Source organism: Lynx canadensis, chromosome D3 (genome assembly GCF_007474595.2).
Source record: "Lynx canadensis isolate LIC74 chromosome D3, mLynCan4.pri.v2, whole genome shotgun sequence".
NCBI classification, from domain to species: Eukaryota; Metazoa; Chordata; class Mammalia; order Carnivora; family Felidae; genus Lynx; species Lynx canadensis.
This window is the reverse complement of record NC_044314.2, coordinates 2,417,615-2,444,547: the sequence shown is the minus strand read 5'-3', so window position 1 is coordinate 2,444,547 and position 26,933 is coordinate 2,417,615. Positions and strand designations below refer to the sequence as shown.

Sequence of the window (26,933 nt, the reverse complement as noted above, 5' to 3'; positions counted from 1 at the left end):
TGGAAGGTAGGAAGGCAGCGCTCATCGACCCCGTTGGAGTTTCCAAACCGCAGGGGCGGGAAGGCACTCTTGGTTCTGAGAGCTGAGAGTCAGCTGTTCATATTGTGGTTTCAACCAGCGGCCTTCCTTCCCTCCACAAGCCTGTTTCAAGTGCTCTTGGTCACAGATGCTCAGACAAGTGCGTTTTGAAACCGTTTAGTGCCGCCCTTGCGATCCTTCCCCACGGCGGGTGCCGTCAGACCTCCAGTAAACACACCCGCCTTCTTGAAATCGTAAGGAATCCCAAGCTGCTGGGGGCAGACGTTCCAAGTAACGGGAAGTTCTTGCTCAGAGAGAAGACCCCAGCTGGAGAAGAGCACGGCCCTGCCGCCTGCTGAGGCCCTCTCTGCAGAAAGGGGGTTCCGGGGGCGGGTTCCGAGGTCCTCAGACCAGGCCGCCCCACCTTCCGTGTGCACCTGACGCACAAGCACCTCCTGAAAAGCATTTCGCGTCCTGAACACCCACCGCGTGGATCACGGACGCAACGGCCCCTGGAACTCAGCCCGTGAGGGGCCTTCGGGGTCAGCGAGGACTTTGTCGAGCCCACGGGCTGGGTCCGTGCGGCGAATTTGCCCTTGGTTTTGGCTCAGGCTCTTGTCTTGGAATTCCCGTCACTTAACAGGCGTGTGAATACGTACACAGTCGGCCGGTAATTTCCGTGTTTTAACAGCCTTCTCGTGTACGTCCTCCAAAGCCAATCCCAATCCTACTTGGACCGGAACGGGGTCTCCGTGACCGAACAAAGGATAAAGGCAGAGGAGGACCCATTTCCAGGAGCCTGCAGCGCGTCCTGTGTGCCTTACGACGTGTCCGCGTGGTCCCGCAAAGATGCTGTTGGGCAGAACGTTTCTTTCTTTCAGGTCAGGTTTTTTTGACGGATGCACAAAAGTCAGTCTGGGGTGAGGACGTGGAGGAGAGGGGTGTTGTTTTTTCTCTGCCAAGCAGTTCTTAAAAGAGGAAAATCAACATTCCGTTCAAAGTGTCTTGACATGACCTCACGAGCACAGCCCTGTGTTCCTCGACTTTGCATCTGGGCGGTTCCGGCGAAGTCTCAGCCTCTCCGTGGATCCGTCTGCTTCCGATGGCAACTGTCTCCTCAGCGGAGGGGAGAACGAGGCAGGGGGGTGCCGGGTGGCGGCAGGGTGAAGGGAGCAAGGCAGCCCCGCCTGGGGCTTCTAACTCCGCCGTGGGGCTCACTGCTGTCCCGTCACACACGCTGCCGTGGCTTTGGCACTCCGGTGGCTTTGCCGGGTGTCTGGGACCACGCACCTCCCGGGTAGGGTGTTTGCTTTGACCGAGGAGCCTCTGAGAGAGGCCTTTCCAAAGCGAGTAGAGCAGGAGCTGAGATGCCGGCCGCCGCGTGGACGCTCGCGGGTGGGGACTCTCCACACGCACGTGGGGACAGCGGGCTCACCGTCCTGTCCGTCGTCTCCGGGCCTCGCTTCCCCACCTTCTGCATTCTCCCAGGTGAAAAACTCAGACATCCGGGTCTGGCGCCCGCTGGAGGCCTGTGGCCGCCAGCTTGTGTGTGGGCCGCCCCCACGAGCGAGGAGCAGTGTTACTCCCCCCGACTTAGGGCCTCCTCTTTCCCGTTGCCCCCCTGCCAGCCAGACGCGCCTGGGGGCTCTAGGCGCTGCAAGCAGTAGAGGACAGGCGGTGGCTTGTCCTTCATCCCAGCACAGGCTCAGCCAAGCCCGGGCGGGGACAGCGACCCGCCACCCGAACTTCCCAAGGGCACGCGTCACGTGACAACCCAACTAGCGAGGCTCCACGCGTGTTAGGCACTGGTTTCCAAGGGCGGGTCGGCCCTGGCGCGCCGAGGCCCCCGTGGCCTTGTGGGCTTGTCCGCTGCCACGGCCCGCGGCCGGCCCTGCCCCGGGCACCTGCGCGGGACCCCACTTGCGGACTCAAAGGACCCTGGAAGGGTTTCTGCCACCACGCCTTTCTTTGCCTGCTTCCCTCAGGGGCTGCCCCACTCGCTTTGGCAAAAGTGGCTTCCCCAAGCATTCACGACCTGCTGTGGCCCGGACGTGGCCTGTGCTGACCGAGGACGGGGAGGGCCTGGCAGGGTCAGCGCGTCTTACCTGGTACATGTTGCACAGCCCGGGCTGGCTGCGGGCATGAGAGGGCACAGGGCTCCTTCTCTGCTTGAGCCAGGGCACCTGCCGGGGGACACAGAGTGGCCGTTGAGTCCACGAGGCACCAGCGGCAAAGCCCCCCAAGTCCTCCAGCAAACGTCCCCTCATGACCGGGCTCGGCAAGCCCCCGCGGCGGTGAGGAGGGTTAGTGGGGGATGGAGGTCAGAGGGAGACGGTGGTAGGATGATGGGTGCCGGCCGCCAAGGGCGCGGGGCGGGAGGAGACGGCAGGGACAGAAAGGAGCGAGAGGAGAGATTCAGGGGCGAGGCTGGGGCTCCGGCCCAGTCACGTGAGCAAGGTTTCTTAGCGCTGGTCGTGGCGGGCCCCAGCCACTGTAAGGTTTCGCACGGAGGCAGCGCGTTCCGGGCGGCGTGATGCGCTAACGGGCTTTCCCGGTCTGCGTGGGGCGGGTGCCCGTAGAGGCTTCTTCCCCGTAGAGAAGCTTGCCGCTTCCGTGCAGGACGTACGGTCGAGACCACGCCCGCTCCGCGGGGGACACAGGGCGCCGGGAAGTAGTTCCGCGAGGAATGCGGTGGCCGAAGTCAGGCCAGGCGACGGTGCGGGGTCACGCTCTCTGACACGTCTCCTGCTGCCGCCGAGACCGAGGAGCTTAATATAACGTAACGTTCCTGGACGTGAGCTGCGCGTTAACCTGGACTCTGAGCGCGATCGCTGTAATCTTCCTCAGTGGCGTTTTGCCTCTAGTGTCGCGTTCTTCCCTGCTCTGTTTGCTCCAGGGAAGTACCTGCGGTCATGCGATTTTGAGTGGTGTGGTTGAAAGTATTACAGGACCAAGGTAAATGGCCTGCAGAGAGGTCCTCTTGTCTGCGCGTCACAGAATGGTGTGTGCGTGGGTGAGAGACGGAGAGAGGGAGACACACAGGAGAGAGGCTGGTAGAGAGACAGAGAGAGACAGAGACAGAGAGACAGAGAAGCTGGTAGAGACAGAGAGACAGAGAAGCTGGTAGAGACAGAGACAGAGAGACAGAGAGAGGCTGATAGAGAAAACAGAGACAGAGAGAGGCTGATAGAGAACAGAGACAGAGAGACTGACAGAGAGAGGCTTCAGAGAGAGGGAGAGAGAGGCAGGGAGGGAGGGAAGGAGCCTTACAGTGGTCAAGAGACAAATCAACGTAATAGGTTTCAAGAGATGTCTCAGGTTGGCTAAGATTAAATGAATGTTTTAGAAACGGTTACCAGCTGGTTATGTGTGGAAATGAACAGTGGTTATGATACACAAGAATGTTAGGACGCTCTAGAAGTATTATGCAAAGTGAGCACACGGGGTTTCCAGAGGCAACTCTGGGGCGAGTCTGGGCTCAGCTCTACGTCCCACAACTGATCCTCCCCCGCGAGAGGGGATCTTTCTGTTCCGGTAAGAAGCCCTGGTGAGTTAGTTCAGGTCCTGAGCACTTAAGAGGAAGCGACTGAGTATTTGGGTTCAAGTACGTCTGGGAGGGTACGCTGGGTGGCTTCTGCCTTGATGAGGCCGGGTTGTCCCCGCAGGGCGTGACGTGCCTCAGAGGGTGGCAGAAAGGCAAGTCTGTTACGCCCTTGGCCAAAAGGCAAAGAAGAATTCTCCAGTTTGTTTCCCCCGTTTAGGACAATGTCCCTTCTTAAGGACGGGGCTCAGCTCCTCGAGCTGTGTCAGGTGGCCGGGGGGGTCCGTGTCAGCTGCCTCCGTGGGCTGCTGGCCACGCAGCTCAGGGCGGGGAGGCTGGGGGGCGGGACCTGCCCTGGCTTGCAGGAGACATGCCCCCCCCACTCCACACCTGCAGGAGGGGAACGCGGCTTCCTCCCCCCTCTGCAGGCGGTGCTCGGCCTGCTTCTTCTGCACAGGTGTGGGCAGGGGTGAAGCCCACAGGCCTGCGGACGACGGCAAGAAGGGCCCCCGAGAGGAGCCCTCGTTCCTGTGACTCTCCCTGCCCATCAGACTTTCTTAGGAAGCAGAGGAAGGCTCCAGAGCACCTAAGGGTGTGGTGTAGATGTGTGGAGAAACGCTTACTATGGTGAGCCAGAGTTTGACCAGAGATTCTCCGGTGGTTAAACGCCCTAGACGCTCCCGGGAGCTCCGGAGAGTGGGGTACGCTCCCTGAGATGTCAAGTCAAGATCTCCATCAGCCGGCCAGAAATTCCTGCCACCAAACGGCTGATGTTTTACCAAAAGGAAAATCAATAGATGCCCTGTATGGAAATGAACGTCGAAGGAGGTGAGCATCTCCCGGCAGAGGCGTTGGAGAGGTCAGTGCGTCCAAATTAATCGCATTCTTGCTCTTGTGCCTAGTTCATCCACGACCCAACCTTACGCATGACCTTCACACTCGCCGACGCCCCCCAACGCCAGACTGCCTGGGTTCCTGGGACCCCCTCGGACGTACCCTCAGCGGGGCACACAGTCGCTCAGGAAGTGCTGCCTGGGGACTGTGTCCCACACACACAAAGGGGACCGGAGTGTGCTCAGTGCCTACGTCTGCCAACCCGCGTGGGACGGCACTCCCAGACACGCGCTGCACATGTCGAGCAGAATGAGAGCAGTCACGGCAGAAAGACTGGGACGCTTAGCTGTCTGTCACGTGGAGAGAAAAGAGTAACGAATGTCTGTGCAAAAGCACACGAGCAAAGAAAGAGACCTGGGTGTGCACAGGTGGCAGGTGCTCACACACTCACCTGTTGGCTGTCCCATCAGGGGACCACAACCACACCAGTGATGCATGTAGTGAGGGAGGGAGGGAACCCGAAGGAGGCAGCTTAGGAAATTCACGAGCAATTAGTACACCACCGTTGGTCTGTCAAAATGTTAATGAATGCATAAAAGGAAAAAATGTCTATAAAACAAAAGTTCATCGCAAATCAAACGGGCATACATCACCAGAAGGCAGTCAGCATCGAACCCATCAGCACAGCATACAGACGTGTGGCTCGTACAGAGGACGCGGCAAAGCCCCCACCGTCCTAACTCAGGTCCCGCCCACTGACACCAGTGGCCGTGGACCTCGGGGGCAGGTTGCCGCGCGGCCCGGAGGACCCGACACACATATCCTACCACGTCCCTCCCGCCACCTCTGAACGCCACACTCCCACGAGAGTACAGAACGTATCTACACAAGTGGGATATACGCGAACAATGAGGAATTGAGCTACGGCAGAACTGAAATGTGTTAAATGAAGTTAAAAGGCAGCAAACAGGACGCGGGTGATTAATCTACAAGACCGATGACACGCCATAGCAGTAAACTGACAAACGGTCTTCATCCCATACAACCAAAGCTAGAGGCATACACATCATCCTCAGTGCTGAACAACGGAGAGCAGGTTATAAACGGAGCCTTGACCGTGCATGCAGAAAGGCAAGATCATCAGTGCAGGACCGACTTTCAAAAACTCTTAAAATACAGCGGTATGGAGAAATCCGCGATGGGCATGTTCTGGCTGCATTCTTACTTGGGAAACCGTCCAGGTGTTTACGTCACCGTGTCCAGCTTAGATTTTCATCAGACCTCACCTCTTCGAGATGAAAAGGAACAAGGACAGTTTCCAAAGCTAACGGTCAGGGCCCGAGTGGCCGCAGCCCCCGTGTGGGCACGTGATGTCTGACGGGATGGGGACGGCGGCGGGTGGGGAGGGACAGCTCTGAGAGCTGCCCTTCTCACAAAGACACATGCATCTTAAACTTTGTCCTAAATGCCTGTCCGTTCCTTCCCGGGACCCCACGTCCCAGGGCGTTGGAAAACCTGTCCTTTAAAGGCAACAACACGGGTCCTTCTTCCTCCTGCAACAAAGGAACGTGTTCCCCATGAATACACTTTTCATTTGTGGCTCTCAAAAGAATATGCCTCCTCAAGGAATTTATAATGCACTTTCCCTGAATGTCAACGCCCCGGCCATCCGGGGTGGGTGGGTGTTGTCGGTGCATTCCGAGGATCGGGGGGGTGGGGGGGCAGGAGTCCCACGTGGCCTCAGCGGGGGGGGGGGCACTGGAAGGGCCAGGGGCCAACAGCCTCCTTCCCAGGGGCCGTGCATTCAGTCTTGCATGACTGTCCCATGAAAAACCTACTCCGGACAGAGTAATTGAGTAACTACTTCCCCCCAAACCCACACGGTGGGGGCAGGCCGCCGCTCAGGCCTGGGGGCCCTTAGCATCCCCTGTACTTTACCCAACAACCCCGGCAGCGACAGACGGTGGAAACCTGAAATGGGCTTTTATGGATGATAATTGGGCCTTTGAATTCTCTTCTTTTCTCAAGCTTCAACCCGAAGACCTCTCAATAAAATGAGGGTTCTCCTGATTTATACACAGAGCAAAGCAAGAACAAAAACAAACCCAAAAGAACCCCTCGGCAGCCCAGGCCAGTAAGGACCCCAGAATCCTAGGGCCATCGTGGGGGGTGTGCCTGGGTGGAGAGTGTATTAAGCGCACATCTGCAGTGTTTAAAAGCAAACAGAGGCCGCAATAAAACAGGGGTGTTGAAAACACACTGCTTTTCCGGCCGGTGTGTCTGGTAAGCACTCGTGTGAGTATACACACCCAAACTCCCAACTTTTTCTCCGGCATCAAAAGGCAAGGGTGTTCATTTTTAAACCTTCTTTATCAACATTCAGGCAGTGAACAGGGCTGACACTTCAGAAACTCTAACACATTATTTTTAAACATTGTTTTTTGTTTTTAAAATCCTGTGGAAATATTGTCATTTCTCTGGGTCCTTGATAATCTAGCAACCCTATTTTGCAAAGCTGAGGCCTACTTCTGAGCTGAATCTTTTCTTTGAAAGTATTAAAGAGGAGGAGAGCCTTAAGCAATAAAGGTTGTGATCCTACATAAAGGAAGAAAGACGTGTATGCGTGCGCACACACACACACACACACATATACATCATTCGGAAATAGAGTCACAATGGTTGATATAAATGCATTCACAATTTATTTTCATTGAAGCCACAAGCACTGAAATGAAGTTTGTTTTATAATATATGCTATATAGCCATTTAATCTTTTCTGCAACACTTCAAATACAGTTTTTCCTGTTCCTTGAGTTCAGCAGAGAAGCTTATGGTTCCAGAGTGGCTGCATGCATACGGGGTGCTTAGCATCATAGCAAGGCTTCATTGGGCAGCAGAACCTGGCGTGGTCGGACAGCTGTGCTCGAGAAAGCACCTCGGACTGACAGCATTCGAAACAGATCAGAGGACCGACACTTTAGGGTGACGCGAGACTGCCCCAGAGTAAGAGCGCGCGTCTCCAAACACAGACACTCAAAGAACCAAGCAGAAGACGGACTCCGTTAGCACGTAGGATGTACCAAGTGTTAGTCCCAAGAAGGCATGACAAGAGCCACATGAGCCGGCCTCGCCTCGGGGCAGGTACCAGAGACATTAGCAGCGCCCGGGGCCCCCGCGTGTGCAGCGAAACCGACCGCGTGGTTTCGCGCCGCGACCGTTTCACGATCATCAGGCGTTTTAAGAATTGTAGTTAGAGATGAGAGCAACTTTTAGAAGCTTCTTTAGAAAACCGCAGGTCGGGGTCCCTGCTCCACACCTCACCCAAAAGCCTCTTGACGTTCCCAAGACCGAGTTCAGAATAAGAACAATACACAGCCAGAGCAGACCTACGGCGTGTGAGTCCTGTGCGCCCGGCCAGTCAACCGGGCGTCCTTGAAAACACCCTCTCCTTCCGAAATGCTCAGCTATGCGCCACCCCAAAAAGGCATGTGATGTGCTAGTGTCTGCTATGGGAAAGCCACTTGGGATTTGGCTCTTGGATGAAACATGAGCACGGGTGACCCAGTGACAATCCAGTCCAGAAGCCACCGCTGGACACGGGAGTATAATGGGGGCCTTTTGTCTCGTGATACAATTCTCATCTACAGAACATTTAAATAGTGAAACTTCACAGATTCTAGATTCAGGCTAGTGGAATAACAGAATATACAGTTGTGATTCACAGGCACACTCAACCCTCCCGCCCCCCCCCCCGCCCCCAAAATAACTCAGACAAAAGACAAAATCTGCTCAAGGCAAATTTAAATCTCGGCTTTGTGCGAAAGTCCTCAATCGCATTATTGTTGCAAGACAACGCGAAGCTAGCAGTGCGGACTCCAAGAGAAACAAGCACGACCAATGTCGAACCTGAAAGCGGGGCGCAGGAGGCAAAGCAGCCACGAAGCCCCCAAGCATGAGCCACCAAAGAGCCGAGAACGCGGTGCCCGTCCCGCAGTGCCCACGCCAGGCACCCTAGAGATGCCCGATTGGGAACGTTCTTGCAGCCCTGGGCCACATCCCGATGGCATCCCTTGGGAGGAGGGGAAAGAGGCTGAGCTGTGTGCCAACACGGCAGGCGGCCCCCCGGGCCCCTCCCGCGGCCGGGGGGCACGTCCAGCAAGGACGGCAGGTGGAAAGCGGAGGGGCCGCACCAGCATCTCCCCTACGGCTTAGCTCACCTGCGCACTCTCCTTCCTTCTCCTTGTCAACTACAGCGGACACACGTTCTGTGCACCCCTGCTACTCCTCAGAGCTCACCTTGCCTGAGCCCCGCTTGGGCACACCCCTGTCACCGCCAAAGAAGCGCCCCAGGGAGTCAAGGATGCCCGTGTCTCTGTGCCTCGGGAGGAAGCCGTGCCTGGCGTGATCCATGGCACTGGCGGATGCCAGGTACTTGGAGCCGTGCCGCTGGGAGGGTCTTTTCTGTGACGCCATCACATCGAGGCCCTCGGGAGTGGCTGTGCTGTCCTCTTGGATGGTCTGGAGCTCGTCTGACTCCGAGGGCCGGTCTTTGAAGGTGTTGTCCTCCCTCCCGGGGGCATCTCGGGAAAAGAGGCGGATCAAGTGGGGGCGGCCCCCTGGGTCAGCTGGGTTGGCGTCCTGCCAGGCATTCTTTGGGTCCGCTGTGCGCTTGGAGTCTGTCACCGCCGTGTCCTGAGAGGGGGCCCCATTGTTCTGCTCCACATCTGCCTCCCCTGCAAACAACAGTGAGATATGAATACGGGCCGTGCAAAGCGGAGCGGGGGACAATGACGCTTTCTTCCAGGGCTAGTGTCCTACCGAATCCACAGGACGCGCGAGGGGCCATCGAGCTGCATGGCAACCCCACGTCGCTCGGGCAGGACCCGACCTGGACCGAGCGAGCACCCTACCTGCCGCTCTCGGGCCCCGGGACTTGCCTCACTGCTCAAGATTTGGCACCCCACATAAAGAGCACCCCCGCTTCCTGCCGACGTGGCCAATCCCCCTTGGGCGCCGCCTTGCCGCGTTTGGAGAGGCCAGCACCGCAGGCACCTTAGTGGGACGTTGAATCTCGAAAATTCCACTGGTGCATAAGCTAAGCGTGTCCGGGAGCATTTATTTGACCAAAGGTATTCTTAGCGTTCTTGATAAACATGGAACTTCCCACATCTTTTTGCAACTCATGCCTTAAAGAAATGGGGCATTTAGAATTCTTCAGTTTGAGATGCCACAAGAGGCCTGTTGCGCTAGAGAACTGCTTACTCAGGACATTTTCATTGGGCTTCTCTTCTGCAAGTGGCCACGACTGTACAGTTCGAAGTGGGAATGGTGGATTTCAAGTGGGATCCCACCGTCTCACAGCTTTGTGCGCACACACGAGCACAGCGTTTCCTCCCAGAATGGCAACGCATCCACTTTCCTCTCAAGGGGTAGGTTAGGTTTACGTGCACGTCCGCTCCAGCCCCCTCCACCTTTTGCTGCTTATCTATAGAGAATGTGGGTTTCCTCACGCTTCCTTAGCATACTCTCCGTCCTTCAACCACCCACTACTCTGCTCACTGTCATTTACCCAACGGCAGCATCCATCGTCCGTCTGGCCACCTACCTCTCTATCCACCCGCCAATCCGCCCGCAGACCATCCACCCAGCTCCCCACCCAGCTCCCCACCACCCGTCCGGGCACTCACCCTCCCTCCCGCCCACCACCAGCGCCCCAGCCACCCGCCCAGCCACCCCCCATCTACCCACCCAGCCACCCAGCCATTATTTGCTGAGGACCTAGTAAGCGGGGTGCACTGTGCTAGGCGCCTGGTTTGCAGTGATGAACATCTGGTCCTTGGCTCAGGAAACGCGATGAGAATGAGTGTCATGAACTGAAGTGTCCCCCCAAAACGGCGGGCCCCCACCCTAAACCCCAGTAGCTGTGAATGCGAGCTTTTTCAGAATCGGGCTGTTCGTAGACGCCTACGTAAGATGAGGCCCTACTGGAGGAGGGTGGGCTTAGCCAATGGCTGTTGTCCTTGCAGGAAGAGGGGGCTCTGGATTCAGACACTGCCCACACGGGAAGAAGAGGCCACATGAAGATGGGGCGGGGACGGAGTGATGGCGGGAGCACCGGCCGGTCAGAGACCTGGCGCCCACCCTCCCCTAAGCCGGCAGCCACGGCACAGCCCCGTGGACACGCTGAGTTTCGGATCTCCAGCCTCCGAACGTGAGCAATGGAAATTCCCGTTGTTTGAAACACACCCAGCGCGTGTGGTTTGACCTTCGGCACAGGACACCAACATAACGTACAATTTCGCGTCAGCTGCTGATACGGAGACCACAGGGCAGGAGCAGGGGCTTCAGGGAGGCCCCTCGAGGATGGGATGGTGTGAGAGCCCGGGGGTGGGGGTGCCCCGGCGGGGGGAGGGCACCCAGTGCGCAGGGCGGCAGGAAGAAGGGGCTGGGTCTGCAGGTGCACAGGTGGTGGGGGGGATGCCGGCCCACGGGAGAGATGGAGAGAGTATTTGAGGATGTTGTGCATCTACACGACACATACTTTCACAAACACATCAGGAACAGAAGGCGCACCGATTTCCACTCTCTTTCAACAAAATCCTGGCTGTCAGGAGACGGTCCCGTGAATGACGCTCATCACACAGTTTCTTGACCTGTACTTCCGAAGTAGAGTACCTCACTCCCCACGTCCGTGCTCAGTGTTTGCCAGTGACAAAGTACAAGGCAGAGCCCGGAACCCGGGATCCCTGTGACCTTATCCAGGCTCCTAGGAGACAGCACGCAGGGTCAGCTGTGCCCGATGCCTCAGAAACTCGTCCCTTAGAGTATGGCACGTCCTTCGGGACCCCTGATGAAATTCAGCTAGGTAGCAACGCAAGTATTTTTACAACGTATGTACTAAATGTACTAAATGGCTCGCGGCACAGTAGCAACGTGAAAAAGCAACGTACAGAATCCTAGGGCCGCACAAAGCTGTAGATTTTCGCGGGGATGGGATGCTAATTTATAGGTTGCCCCAGAAATAGAGTCTGATTTTCGAGCTGTGCCTTATATTCTGTGCCTAATATAAATTAATGCAAATGCGGGAGAGAAACAAAAGCTATATTGTACATAATTAAACACATTAACAAAACACAAGCGCATCTGAATACTAATATTTGTGTAACAGTTGGGCCTTGTGTCCCTGAATACGGCTGTTTGTGAGGGCACAGAGAAGGCGTTCCTGTCCTGAAAGTGGCTTCTCTGAGCACACAAGGGGCACGGGGACACTGAAATCTGTGATGTGCAGCATTTTGGGTAGGGACAGATGCAGTTTTAATTTGTCAATTAATATCAGCTTTCATCGAATTACAGCCCAATGTAGTCTTTTTATTGAGACTCGAAGCGTGGAGCATAGCAATTTAGGGCACAATTTGTGAGCCACGGACCTGATTCTACCAGAACACGCACTTACAATGCTCTATTGTTGTTCAAATTCTACACGGATTCGCAATAAAACTTTTTTTTTTTTTTTTTAAAGCCCACCTCATCTAAATGCTAGGATGGCCCCCAGAAAGCTTCGGAGGGGAGACGTATTGGACTTTTGAAAGTAATGCCGTTAAAATCACAGAATGGCTTCCTGGAACATCTCTGAGAAACAGAGACGTCACTCACTCGAGAGTGGTTTCTGGAACAGAGACACCCACCGAACCGGAGGGTGATTTTGGGGGAGGCGGTGTTTATTGTTGGAAGAAACTCAGACGTCCTAACCACAGCAAGTCTCCAGCTGAAGGTCCCAGTGGTCCCGCTGATCCCCGTGTGTCTGACTCCTTCCCAGGTGGGGTGTCCCCAATCCGGCCCCCCTGGGTGATTTCTTATTTGACTGACTGCAACCATCTTCTTCTTTCCTTTTTCTTCTTCTCCTTTTTTTTTCTGCCACTTCCTGCTGGGGTTTTGCTTCACCATCACCGCTGGTCCCGAGGCCGTGGGCTTCTCTGGTGGGATCCCACACTGTACCCAGGGCGCTGGAAGGACCGTACAAGGTTTCACAGGTACATTACCTTACTCGCCCCCCGATGTCACGTGCACCAAGGACAGACTCGCCCGCCTGCTCTTCCGTTTGCCCTCCACCGTGCCCACACTGTGTCCCCCCGTGTTGTTTGATCTCTACGCATCCATGCGGTGCGTGGCTGGCACCATGCCGATGTAGCTGGCGCCGTTCCTCCCAGAGGAAAGAAGTCAAATCCCCGCCTCTTCTTTGCTAGAAGAACTTCGCCATTGGCATCGCTGCTGTTAAAACTGGTTTCTTACATGCTTATTCTTAAGTGAAGATTTCCCTTCGGTCCTGAAGGGCCTGCAGCAGCAGGGTCTAAGCTCTGGCTCGGAAACGAATTTCGGTTGTGTCATCTGACCCTTTCCGGCTGCGCAAAGGGTTTGTAACAGTCTGAATGCAACCCGTCAGCGTGGCTCTGAGGTACCAGCACGAGGCATTCAGTCTCCCGGCTCTGTTCTTTCACAAGGTCCAAATCCAAGGTTTGTGCGTCAGGCCTGATTGCTCGAGACGTCCATGGTTCACTGAGTGGGACGCACCTGACGAGCTCTGGGACCGCCGGACCGCAGCTGAGCCCGAGGACAACAGAGAAACCGCCGTCGCCACATGCCATAGACAGCAGTATCCGGAGTCAGGGCCAGCGAGGGCCCGAGGGCTGCGGGGCGCAGCGGAGAAGGACCCTGCACACCAGCCTCAACCTCTCCGACCGGACGATGGCTTCGGGCAGGTCGCTGAACTGGGCGGTCTGTGGTGATGACGTGGGACGATGTGGCTACGTTCTTGCCTCAGATACCTTCAGGCCCCTTTCAGCAGCACGCGCTAGGGTTTGGCGAGCTGAGTTTTCACCAGGGCGGCCGCTCCCGTACGTGCGGCTGTCCCCAGAGAGCCCGGACGGGAGGCCTTGGCTGACCGCGCTGGGTGTCGTCTACGCGTTATCAACAACCCTAACAAGCAGGTAGTTCTAGAAGCGCTTTTACTCACATGGGGAAACAGACACGCAGGGAGGCTAAGTAGGACTCACTGGAGGACGCGGTGTTAATTCCGGGGTCTACGATCGGAACACCACGGCTCCGGGCCTCGCTCGGGGTCTCTTCCGGCCCCGACGCCCCGACGGGCCTTACCTGCAGCTGGGCTCTTGCCTCTACGGGGGAGAATTTAACTGCACACACTTGACCGCTAAGCCACGTGTGGGTCACCAGCTGCTGAATGGAGAGGGGACAGGCATAGGGGCGGCAGAGGGACCTCACAGAAAGCCGCCCGCTCCCACCTGCAAACCGGAGACCTGTCGGAGGCACCCCGCGGGCTTCAGTGCACCCTGGGCTCCGGGAGCTGTGCAGGCATACGCGGAGGTGCCTCCCTGCACGTCCCCTGCTCCCCCCGAACCAGAGCAGGACACGCGCCCGATATTCCTAGGATGGGCTCGGATAAAACGGAGGACGAAGCGCATATTGTCCTGTATTTAAGTATCACTGCATTTAACGTGGAACATACCTCGTCTGTTCCACTCCGCCGCACCCGTGGGAATCACAGCTCATGAATAAGTCCATCAGAACTGCCCGCGTGTGCACACACATGGGAAAAAATACAGACGTCCAGGCACACCCCAGACCCCATAAGTCAGGACGCACGGGATGGCACCCGATTCTGCTTTTTTAACAGGTCGGGCGAAGTGCCCAGTCGGTCATTCTGAGGACACCCTCGGCTCACCGTGTGACGATGGCACGTCCCCTCCCCCACACCCGCCCCTCCACCCCCTGCTTCCACTCACAGACCACAGTCTCTGGAGGAGAGCTTAGTCTTGGAGACGCTGAGCATCCTAGGCCCCGCTGTGTGTCGGGCCCTTTCCCGCCGTCGTTGGGCTGGGGCTCGGCGCTTTTCGCCCCTTTGGGTTGGCTTGAGAAGGTGCACCCCCCTGCGTGCTGAGTCTGTGGGGCCGAGGTGATGAGAGGTTTGGCCAACATTGAACTTAAAAACGTGCCCTATACGCTCATACCCACCCAAACCACCGCTGTTGGCTTAGTTTACATATGCACACTCCTATCTCCCCCCCAGGCGGAGGAGGCCTTGAGCCCAGCCCGGTGAGCGGCCTCCTGGAGAGGTCAAGGCTGGGAAAGCATTAGGAAGCCCGGGGTCTGCACCAGACCTGAAATTCAGATCCAACCCCCCACCCCCCGCTCGCTGCAAACGTCCAAACCCCACAAGTTGCACGGCCTCCACGTGGGGCAACCGCTACAATTTTCCCCACAGAGGGCTTTTGTGAGTGAGCCATCCCTCCGTAATTTTTCTACACGACATCCATCAACTGTTTGGGCAGAAAATAAAATTTGTGCATTCATTTTGAGGGATCAGACTGAACTGATTTCACGCATCTTCTTACCTTGGTTTTAAAAGCACCTGTCCTGGGCACCCAGGTGGCTCAGCTGGTTAAGTGACCAACTCTTGGTTTTGGCTCAGGTCATGATCTCAAAGTTTGTGAGTGCGAGTTCCACATCAGGCTCTGCAGTGGCAGTGAGGAGCCTGCTTGGGTCTCTCTCTCTCTCTCTCTCTCTCTGCCCTCCCTGCTCACGCTGTCTCTGTCTCTCTCAAAATAAATAAATAAACTTAAAAAAAAAAGAAACGCACCTGTCCTGGGGGGAGATCTGGTCAGGTCTATAGCACAGAGTACAGGCCAGGCTTGTTTGAGGTGTTTGAAGTTCCCATAAGTGAGCAAACAACCACAAAGCCACAGCTGAAACTGATTTGATGAGTCTGTCCTCCATCACAGGGTTTTTTCACCCAAGGAACTAGGATTTTTCCTGGCTGAAAAACACAGGTTCCCAGCTTCCTATCCGCACCCCCTCCTTGTGGGGGCCCCAGACACAGACCGGACCCGGACGGGGTCTCAGAGACCCCATGGGAGGCCTCGCGGAATCTCTTCCTCCGCGGCTTCCATGGGGCCTGCAGTACGGACAACTACCGAAATGGTGAGATTCGTAAAGAAAAGACAAGCAGCTAGAAACGCACGTTCCCAAACGCCCAGACAGCAGTCGGCATCACCCTGCTGTCCTGTCCTTTATTGTGCCCCACGGACAACCTTGCAGCACCTGCGACAAGGCAGGGACCCTGCACGGAGGAGGTTCTCAATGGGCTCAGTCACCTTCCGGGGCCAGAGAGTGCATCCGCACAGCGATGGGGACACTTGGTGACTTTCATCTAAATACACAATGGCAGAATTCAGAGGCGCTGTATGCACCCTTGTCCTGGTACACTGGATGGTTTTCTCCTAAGTGATTTGCAATCTGGTTTTCTAGCTCATGGTCGCTTTGGGAAGTATTATCCCCACATAGGTCCATATATCCAAATGCACCAATGTGTCCTGTTTCTGGTAATTGTCCAGGCTAGTCCTTCGTTCCTAGCTCAAAGCAGCAGCATGACAGATTAAAGCCCATCATTATGGAATCCACACAATGAAGGAAATCTTCAATTACTGGGTCTTTGGTTTCTTGTTTTTAAACTCACGCTTTTTTAACTTGTACTTTCTTCCCTAGAGCTTTTCCTCATCGGGTACGTTAGAGATTCCTGAGACTATTAAGGCCACTGTGCAATCTAGAGAGCCACAACCGACCTGATTTCGGGTCCCTCTCTTCCTGGGATGAGTTGCCATAGGCAAGCAGGGCATGCCCACCCAAATTCACACGCCAAGTTCAACGTCCTTCAGAGCGGGTGAGCTGAAGTCACACAAGGGACTTCTCTGGCTAAAAGGTCTTGAGATGCAGAGAGCGCTGTAAGGGGCTCAGGAAAGCTACCTAATACTTCACGCCTTTGCAGAAGAGCCCGACCAATAGAAGGTGGCCCTGCATCGTACGGCCTGGGGAAAACCGTCTGGAAACACAGGGCTTGAACTGAAGCGACACCATTAACTCTCCTCCACGGGTCTTGTTAAATTCTGATCCTCTGTCGCTTCTGTTGGGGGCAGGCGGTGTGGATCTCTCTGTTCGGGGACTTTTAGGGAAGGCAGCTTTGCAGATGAGCCCACGGCCTCCGGGAGCACTCCTGTCCGCCCGCCGACTGAGCCCTGCCCGTCCGGCCCCTCTGGCCTCCGGCGCCCATCCTCTCCCAGCCAGCCCATCGATAACCGCTCAGAACGCCAGCTCCTGGGCTCCAATTCCCCCAAGGGCAGATTCCAGGAAAGAACCAGGAGGCAGACACCGTTCCCTTTGCTTCGACCTGAGGCTGGGCTACAGTCGCATTTTCACTCAAAGTATGAAATCAGTCATTACCGGAACAAAATCTCCAGGTTGCTTTCCGTAAGGGTGGTGTTTTGGTTGCTGTTGCTTGTTTAAATTTTTTTTTTTTCTTTGCCTCGCCACTCTGGCCCGGAGGTGCGGGACTTCCCTGCGGTGTCCCACCACCAGCCGGTCCCACGGCGAGAGTCCAGATGGCAGACTCTCCTTGGAGCCCTAACGAGGACCCATGAAGCTAAGAGCACTCTGACAGCCGAGAGGCGAACGTAGAGCTCCTCAGACCCTCTACAGCCAAGTGCAGAAATAAAACCCGCGCGTGTGTCAAGGGCACGCAGTGTTTCGGGCGGGTGCTCGGAAGCAGATGCTGGAATAACAGGTACGGGCCCGGCTGCCCCACCTCACCCCTACCCGCCTCCAAGCGGGGCCAGGCAGCCTTCCCGTGAACGGAGTCGCTGGGAGCCCCTGCTTCCTCGCCTAAGGCCTGAGAGGCTGAGATGGGGGGTGGGGCTCTGGAGGCAGGGGCATGTGCCCTCCTCCACCTCCAGCCCGGAAGTGCCCTCTTCCTAAGCGACGTTAACACGGGGCACAGCAGGTGTTTCCCCGACGCGGGAGGCCCCAAGAGAAGCATCCTGTCCGGTCTGCGTGTGGACCAGCCCCCGCCCATACGCGGGGAGGGCCAGAGGAACCGCACTGGCCACCAAGCCTGTGCTCCGGCCGGGCTCTGGTTAAACTCAAACCAAGAGCCCCAGCGGGAAGGCCAGGGACTGGCGGCAGACAGAGGCCCCCAGGCGCTGTGGTGCGGACCGCGCCTGGGAACCGGTGCCCGTGACCAAGCCCCCAACTCCCATCCCGGAGACGAGGGCAGGAGGGACCCCCTCCCTGCGAGGGCGGCCTTCTGAGGCCACACCACAGGCCAGGCATGGACAGGACCTCAAGCTGCCACAACGTGGCTGACCACCCGCTTTAAGGAACAGGGGGTGTTCCTTTAAACACTCACAGTTGTGAGTGCCTGTGTGTCCCCGTCCCAGCGGCCCAGCCCCTCTCCACAGAGGAGCCCTCGGGCCCTTGGGCGGGTGGGGCCGTGGAATGTGCCAGTGTAGCCAGGGCTGAGAGGACCCTCCTTGTTTGTGGAATACTTCTGTCCTTGGCTCCCCGTGCTCGGGGTCACCAGGGAGGGCGATGGAAACAAAAAGGCCCATGGTTGTGGCCCGTGGATTGTGCTGTGGGCAGAAATTCTGCTCTATGAGAGGCATGCGGCCGCCCGCCAGGCTACTGGCAGAGACGTCTTTAAAACTTTTCCACAAACGAATCTTATCAACCCACCCATCGCGCACAAATGCCTCCTTTGTACGCCCAGAACATATAGTTTTTATGTGCTCTAAATAGCTCACCCCTGGAGCCCTCCCACAGCAGGGACGGGGTCGCGGGAGAGGCAGCCCGAGTGCAGAGCAAACGGCCCGCGAGGGTCGGGCCGGGGCTCCACTGCGAGTCCTGCACCTCGTGGGGCCCGAGTTTCCTCATCGTACAACGTGGTGCCGGCTTCCCCGGCACAGCTGGTGTAGAGATACGGGACTTTTTTTTTTTCAAAGCCCGATGTCCACACGGGTTTCTGTGCCCTGAGCAGCCTCTGTCGATTCTCAGTGAAACTGGGTACCAGCAATGAACAGGCCCGTAGAGGCGACGAGATCGCCCGCAAGCAGGTGGCATCCCGGGAAGCTACGGGCTGCTCTCCAGCGGGGGGTGAATAAGCTGAAAGAGGTGTTCCTGTCTCCATGTCTGGTCGTACCCAGTGGGGCTCGGTAAACATGGCAGAGTTAAACTGACTTGGGACTGTGAGACCAAAGGTCGCTGAGGTCAAATCCAGTGGACTTTGGTTCTACCCGCCGACTCTGCGGCCTTGAGCACGTGAGTCCATGTGTTCACGTCCTGGCTCCTCAGCTGCAGAATGAGCGAATTACTGGGGTCCCTCACAGGACTGCTGGGACAAGTACGTGAGGGGCACGTAATAAAGTGCTTAGCCCTGTGCAGGACGGAGTACCCATCAGTCAGGGCTTCTGTTATGTTGGCTGGTGTGATATTTGAAACACTAGTCTGGGGATACTTGTATACAGCAGTAAGAGCCTACACGTTTCCACATACCAACTATCCATCCATCCATCCATCCACCATCCACCGTCCACCCACCACCCATTCACCACCCATCCACAATCCATCCACCCATCCACCATCCATCCACACATCCATCCACCCATCCATCCAGCCCTCCAGCCACCCACCCACCCCTCCCCCATCCATCCATCTACCCACCCATCCACCCATCCATCCATCCATCCATCCACCATCCACCCGCCACCCATCCACCATCCATCTACCCATCCATCCACCCATCCATCCATCCATCCACATCCATCCACCATCCATCCACCATCCCTCCACCCATCCCTCCACCCATCCATCCATCCATCCATCCATCCACCCATCCACCCATCCACCCATCCATCCATCTACCCACCCATCCACCCACCCAACCATCCATCCATCCATCCATCCATCCACCCCCCCCCCCCCCCCCATCCACCATCCATCCACCATCCATCCACCCATCCATCCACCCACCCATCCACCCACCCATCCACCCATCCATCCCCCCACCCATCCACCATCCATCCACACATCCATCCACCCATCCATCCACCCATCCATCCACCCATCCATCCATCCATCCACCCACCCACCCATCCACCCATCCATCCATCTACCCACCCATCCCCCCCCCCCCCCTCCCCCCGTCCACCCGCCACCCATCCACCATCCATCTACCCATCCATCCACCCATCCATCCACCCACCCATCCACCATCCATCCACACATCCATCCATCCATCCATCCACCCATCCATCCACCCCTCCATCCACCCACCCATCCACCATCCCTCCACCCATCCATCCACCCACCCATCCACCATCCATCCATCCATCCATCCACCCACCCACCCATCCACCCATCCATCCATCTACCCACCCATCCACCCACCCAACCATCCATCCATCCATCCATTCACCGTCCACCCGCCACCCATCCACCATCCATCTACCCATCCATCCACCCATCCATCCACCCACCCATCCATCCACCCATCCATCCATCAACACATCCATCCACCCATCCATCCACCCACCCACCCATCCACCATCCATCCACCCATCCATCCACCCACCCACCCACCCATCCCCCACCCCCCCCCCCCCCCACCCCCCATCCATCCACCCATCCACCATCTATCCACACATCCACCATCCACCCACCCACCCATCCATCCATCCATCTATCTATCAATCCACCCACCACCCATCCATCCACCCATCCATCCATCCATCCATCCACCCATCCACCCATCCATCCACCCACCAATCCATCCACCATCCATCTATCTATCCATCCACCCAACACCCATCCACCTACCCACGTACCCATCCACCATCCATCCACCCATCCACCCATCCATCCATCTACCCATCCATCCACCCATCTCTCCAGCCATCCATGTATACATCCCCCCAATACTCATTTCATTCTTATGTTTAGCAGAATTCGAACTGCCCCCAATAATTCTCACCCTTATATAATCCTAAAAACTTATAAAAATGATGAGCATCCCTTGTGATTATTTATTCACATGGAAAAAGGGAGATAATCTGGGACTGTTTACTCCAACCACAGGAGCCTTTTGAAGGCAGAGTTTTCTTCAGCTGGTATGGAGGCAGAGGTTAGAGAGACTCTCAATCAAGCAACAAAAGGTGGAAGCACCGTCTCTGGCTTTAGAGACAGAGGGTCCACGCGCATGGTCCAGAGATTGGCCGCTAGGAGCTGAGGGCAGCCCCAGAAGACAGCCAACAAAGAAATGGGGATCTCATCCCAACAACCACACAGAACTGGATTCTGCCAACAACCTGCTTGAGCCTGGAGCCGATGTCCCCCCGGGCCTCCAGACAAGGGTCCGACCTGGCTGACTCCTTGACGTCGCCCTGGGTGGTGCTGGGCAGAGAACCCAGCACGTCACGAACAAGTTGTGTTTTCAGCTGCTGAGAGTGTGGTGACTGGTTATGCAGCAACAGAAAACGCATCCATGTGTGCTGTGTGCTGGGGGAGCAGACGGAGGCGAACAAAACCGGGCTCCTGTCCCCGTGCGCTCGCAGATTAGGAGACGGAATTCATAGGACAGCCTCACAGGTAAATACACGGTTTTTACACGAAAGAAAGAATCTCGTCAGTGGGAGGGCCTGGGGTCGGAGAACTTCGCTTCCCTGTGGCCTGGGTGAGAAAGGGTCAGCCACACACCAGGCTGGAGATGGAAAGGGGCCTGGACACGGAGGGGAACGTGTCCCAGCAGGCCGAGTGGGCGCGCTGGGTGTCGAAGGTCACGTAATGTGCTTCGTTCTTTATTCTACGAGCACGAGACGCCACAGAAAGGCCTTTTCAACTGGGACACAACATAACCAGATGTATGTTTTCAGAAAGCCCTCCTGGTTCCAGAGCCAGGGAACAGCAGAGAGGTTGAGGGGTCACCAGGCCAGGGATGATGGAGGCCTGGGCTGGGTCAGCGTTTGGGGGCTGGGGCAAAGTGCAGATCCGGGAGTTTAGGGGTAAGAATCAGCACGGCTTAGGGCAAAGCTCTGGGGTGGGGAGGGGGAGGGGGGACAGGACAGCTTCCAGGCAGCGTCGGCATCGCCTGGGAACTTGCCAGAAGTGCAGATTCTCTGGCTTGTGCCAGGCCCGCTGACCAGAAGCCGGGCGGGCCCCCGGTCTGCGTGTTGAGAAAGCTCCCAGGGATTCTGATCACGGGCACCTGCAGAGCGGAAGTCTCGGGCCGGAGGGGTGGGCATCCACCGAATCACACGACCGCCCAGAGGGGCTGTCGCGTACACTCCCAGCGCGGCCGCACTCCCCCTCCGTCCGAGCCTCTGGACGCCCCGCCCCCAGACCAAGTCAACAGAAAGCTCAGGGCGCGGTGAGGGCACCTTTAGAGGCATCCCCTGGCTCCAGGGCCACCGAGGTGGCGTGTCGTGCCACCGTCCCCAAAGTCTCCCCCGAGTGGCCCAGGACCTGTGTCACCACTGATGAACCGCCTTCAGGGCAGGGCGGGTCTCACTCAGGAACACGGGTGTCGTCCTCTCCCCCAGGGAACGTCGGGAGCTTTCAACACCAACCTGTGCTGTGGTCCCAACACCAGCCTGGCTGACGCAGATCTGCCCGTTCTGGAAGCGGGCCCCACGCATCGCGCTTAGATTCCTGCAGCGATTTTTAAGTGCAAACACTTCAATACATGACGGGAACCGCAGGAGGAAGTGCCGGGCCAATCCCTTCCAGCTTTCCGTACTTCTCCTCCTCCCCCCAAAATTTGGCCTCAGAAAACAAACAAGAAGGTAATAAGACTCCAGGCTTCGATGAGCTACAGTCAGTGCAGCAAACAGTAAAGAAAAGTGGAAACATCCTCAGAACACGAAAACAGCATCACGCACCTTAAACATCACCTGTAAACCGTCTTGGTTTACCTTTAGCCCAAACACAAGTTCAACAGCGGCTTTCCAGAGCTCAGCGGGCATCACGTTCAAGCTCTGTGCTGACGCCTTCAGCCAGGATAGTACCTTTCCTCGGGAGAAGCCGTCTGGCCCTGGGTCACGACTGTCAACAGCCGCAAAGTAGCAGCCCGCGGTCCGAGCCTTCCTGCTGGCCCCAACCTGCGCTCAGGTCACTTCCTTCACTTTGACCCCGTTCAGCCCTTGTCCCTGTTGCAATTCTGGGCAGGTCTGAGATCTCCCAGCCGGATCTGTGACCTCACGGCTGACTTGTGTGAAAATCACAATGTCATCTGATGTGCGTTATCACACCCTGAAACTCCGCACAGAGTAGCTGGGCTGGAAATGTCGTGGGCAGGCGCTCCACACCCAGAGCTCAGGCTGCCACCTTCCCCACCAGCCACGGGGCCCCCCAGGCTGCCCAGCGCACCCTCAAGACGGCCAACTCGGCACAGGCTTGAGATGGAGATCCAGGGTGGCTCAGGGTCTCTCGGGCCGGGAGCCCCGTCCGGGACTCGTCACAAGTCGAGGAGCCCTCGTCCTGGCTCGGGGCAGTCAGGCCCCCCACCCCCGGCTCCCAGTCCTCCCCGGGGGCCAGGAGATGTGAACAGGCACTTGCTTCCTTTGTGGGGAGAAGTACCACAGAGGAAAGCTCAAAACGCGCCCCACACCTTGACCCCCCTGCGTGTATGCTCACGCATTTACAGCAAACGTGTATGAGGGGCACCCATGGGGCGGTGTTGGGAAAGCCAAGTGCATGGCCTTTGCTAGGTGGCCATCGTGCACCAGGAACGAGCTGAGTCTGCACGCAGCCCCCGCCACAGTGACTATTGAGAAGGGAAGAAAATGCTGCAAAAGCAAAGGGGGGGGGGTCTCTTCTCTAGGCCACGTGGCAGGACGACTGCAGGGGGACAGGGGGCCCCTGTGCTGTCAGAGTCTCCCAGCGCTGTGTGGCAGCGGTCAAAGAAGGTTGGAGGGGAGGTGACTTCCTACTGTAAGGAGCCTTTGGAGCAGGTACCATCGGGCGTGCGTCAGACTCTCTCTGTAGGATTGTGGGAAAGACAGTCACCTGCTGAGAGAAGGTGGGGGGCAGGGAGGGACACGCAACACCTGTAACGGTGTGTGCATTGTTCGGAGCTTGGTGACAGTGCCTTTCAAATGCTGCACCTGATTCCTCTGCTCCTCTTGTGTGTGTGCATGCCTATGCATTGTGCACACATGTGAGTGTGTGCGTGTAATGTGCATGCACACATATGTGTACATGTAAGTGCACGGTGCATGTAAGAGTATGCATGTGTGCATGTGTGTGCATGCATATATGTGCATGGTGTGCATTGTTTGCAAATGTGGGTGTGTATGTGTACATGTATGGTACGTGTATATGTGCACGTGTGCATGTAAGTGCACGCAATGTGTACACATACATGTACATGCATGTAACCGTGGGGTGTACATGTGTGCATTCATGCCTGTGCATTTGGTGCGCACGTGTAAGTTACAGACACATGTGTACATGTAATAGCATGTATTGTGGCATGTGCGTGCATGTGACAGTATGCATGTGTGTGTATGTGTGCATGCACATACGTGCCATGTGTGCGTTATGTGCACATGTAGGCGTATGCATGTGTATATGTGCTTGTGTGCCTGTAAATGCACACGTGTGCACATGTGTACACGTGCATGTGCATGCATGCAAGCGTGTGCACGGTGTACATGTGTGCGTGTGTGTGTGTGCAGGGGCACTCGCGGTGTGTTGGGGAGATTGGGTGTGCGGACGGGGCACGTTGAAGCACCATGCCTACTAAAGGACTTTTGCTGGAAGCCAATGCTGTGACTTGAACACAGGTCTGTTTCCCTTCCTAGTGTGGGGGTGCCTGGGGAACCGATCCGGGCCACAACGGCTCTACCGGCTCCTTCCGGTCTCCCACGCCCTTCCACGCGCCACCTCCGCTCAGCCCTTGCGTACGTGCATTCCTCGGGCACCCTCAGGAAACCCACGGGGGCCCCTCTCCCGTCGGAGGACGCCACCTTCTCGGCCGGAAGCTGTCTGTCCTGCAGGCCTCGCTGACCTTGGGGCCTGTGCGACCATCTTCCTTCCAGCTTTCTTTCCCTGCTTCCAAACGCTCTCCCTGGGTCCCAGGAGGAGGCCAGGCCATCCGGCTCTGGCAGCCGACCCCGGCCATCCGCCCGGCCTGCCCTCGGGTCCCGAGCAGCCGCACCCTCCCCGTCGATCCGACTGCCTGCTGACTAGCGGCAGAATAGGGACGTCATCTCTTGGGACAAACTGACAACCAGGGAGGCTCGCTCCACATCAGGCCTCCTGTTTCCGAGCACTGGCCGACAAGCGCTTGGATATCCCTTCTCCAGTGATGCCCTGTTGTCAGGAGTGTGGTCCAGCTTCTGGAGAGACTGGCCAGAGGCACAGAGGGACCGCTGGAGGGCTGCTCCCAACAGTCCCGGCTGAAGGTCAGTGAGCGGATGCCGGTGGGCTCTCCAGGAGGGACGCAGAAATTAGTAAAGAACAGACCCTCTGGGGGGAGGCTGCACGGACCGGCTCTGTGACTGTGGGGAGGTTCCCCACCTTCACTGGGGGAGCGTCTGTTCCCTGAGGGGTGGACGGCCTCTCGCGGTGGGGGGAGGCTGCTCCGTGCACACCAGGTTCCGGGGGCCACGCTGATGCTTGGTGAGGGCAGGCACGGAGCACGTGCTGGTGACAGAGGGGACATGGCCCCAGGCGGGTGCAGGGGGACGGGGGGGTCCATCCAACTGACCCCCTGAGTCAGGGCATGGGAACCAATTACAGAAAGACACGATTCTGAAATAAAACACTATTGCACTTGGAGGGTATTTCCACACAAACTCGAAGCCACAGCAGGGAGTAGTAAGGTGATCGATACTCCCCCTTGAAGGCGGCGAGCAAATTAAACGTTTAAAAACCCTCCCCGCGCACGACGGCTTTGGTCCGTACCAGGGCCAATAATTTAGCCAGTCGCTACTGGCAGGAGGCCGTTCAGTGTAATCACCCAATAGATCGATCCGCTGAAGGATTAATCGATCCGCATGGGAATTAAGAGCTGGTGTCAGAAATCTTAGATGAAAGGAAACGGGAACAGCCGCGGCTGAAAGGACAAGAGCGTGAGAACACGTCACAGCACGGAGGGCAGGTTCGGAACCAACAGCTCCGAAGCCTGGCAGCGGCCTCTCTAAGAATCGGCACGAGGGGGACCTGGGGGTTACGGACGCTCGGAACACATCTCCACAAAGAACGTAACGTCACCGCCCCAATTTACCATGACGCAGTCATGCTTGGGCGGTCTTACCCAGCGAGGAGAAAATGCCAAGCCGGGCTTTCTGCTACATATCGTGTGGTTTTTCACACTGCTTCGTACGAGTCCTGGGAATTAGGACGGGCGTACCGTCCCGGATGTGTGATGTCTCTGTTCAGTCTCCCTGTAGTCCCCGCCTCCACAGGGCCCGGAAAGGCCTGGAAGGGCCTGGAAGGGAGTGCTTGCCATGCATGGGTGCATGCATGCACGCGGCATCTGTGCGGCTGTGTGCACGGACACACGCACACCAGCACGTGTGCATACAGCACTGCTTAATGAAGGAATCCTTCGTCAGTTACTTCGTGGACCGTTTTTCAAGCACAGGAAATGTTCTGACTGGCTATAGGCACAGTGCTTCATTCCTATTCTGAACTGAGCAGAAATCAACACGACTTTACTGGTTAGCGGGCCATTTGCATCATCAGTGACGCAAAAGTTGTCGGCAAACTACACCCACGGCCAAATCTGGCCCGTCTCCTGTTCTTGTACAGCTTGCGAGCCGACAATTTTTTTTCTTACTTTCTTAAATAGTTTAAAAGAAAAAAATAGTATTTCGTGACACATGAAAGTATATAAAATTCAAATGTCGGTGTCCATAAATAAAGTTTTATTGGAACGCAGCCTTGCTCATTTACTGACAAAAGCATCTGTGTTCACTTCCATGCTCCAAAAACAGAGTTGAGTAAGCGCCAAAGGGACCATCTGGCCTAAAACATTTACTGCCTGCCCCTTTACAGAGAAAGCTTATTGACCCCTGTCATCTATAATCTAATTTTCAGCTCTAAGAACAGGACTAATTAGCCATGCGGCCTTCGTAGGATACAAAACGGACAGTTACACATCACACAACTTCAGGGAAAGTCAGCGAACTGTGAGCCCAGAGTCCAAGAATCTACGTAACTCTTTTTTTGCACTCAGTGTCAGAACGCATGGGGAAGGTGTTCTTTGCTCTGTGGAAGTGTTGTGGCTTGACCCATAAGGCGGTGATAAAAATGCATTTGGTTTTAACGTAATGAGTAAAATTAATGGTGATTATTTTATGATTCATTATCTTAAAAATTCTTTAAATTGTAATTTAGAGAGAAAGAGAGAGAGAGAGGGGGAGAGAGAGAGAGAGAGAGAAGGGCAGAGAGAGAGGGAGACAGAGAATCTTAAATAGGCTCCTCGCTCAGCTTGGAACCCGACACAGGGCTCGATCCCGTGACCTGAGCTGAATCCCATGATCCCATGGGATCCCATGATCATGACCTGAGCTGAAATTAAGAGTCAGACGCTCAACCGACTGAGCCCCCCAGGCGCCCCTTCCTCCCTTTACAATCCTGAAGTTTGTTCGCTAACTCATCAGATGACACACGACTGCTTATTTTGGAAAATACCGATGAA

General features: G+C 56.4%; 1 protein-coding gene and 1 long non-coding RNA gene across 2 annotated transcripts in view; one reads left to right on the top strand and one right to left on the bottom strand.

Annotated features, from left to right (window-relative positions):
• LOC115528667 (myelin basic protein) overlaps nucleotides 1-26,933 on the bottom strand; it is a 116,467-nt gene that overhangs the window by 24,286 nt on the left and 65,248 nt on the right. Inside the window, 2 exon segments of the mRNA XM_030336957.1 lie at nucleotides 2,124-2,201; nucleotides 8,690-9,126. Coding sequence (XP_030192817.1) covers nucleotides 2,124-2,201; nucleotides 8,690-9,126 — 515 coding nt within the window.
• The window catches only part of LOC116738404, a 28,493-nt gene continuing 5,638 nt past the window's right edge, over nucleotides 4,079-26,933 (top strand). Inside the window, exons 1-2 of the long non-coding RNA XR_004344298.1 lie at nucleotides 4,079-4,089; nucleotides 13,604-13,613. This is a non-coding gene — a long non-coding RNA (uncharacterized LOC116738404). The remainder of the gene's footprint in view (nucleotides 4,090-13,603; nucleotides 13,614-26,933) is intronic.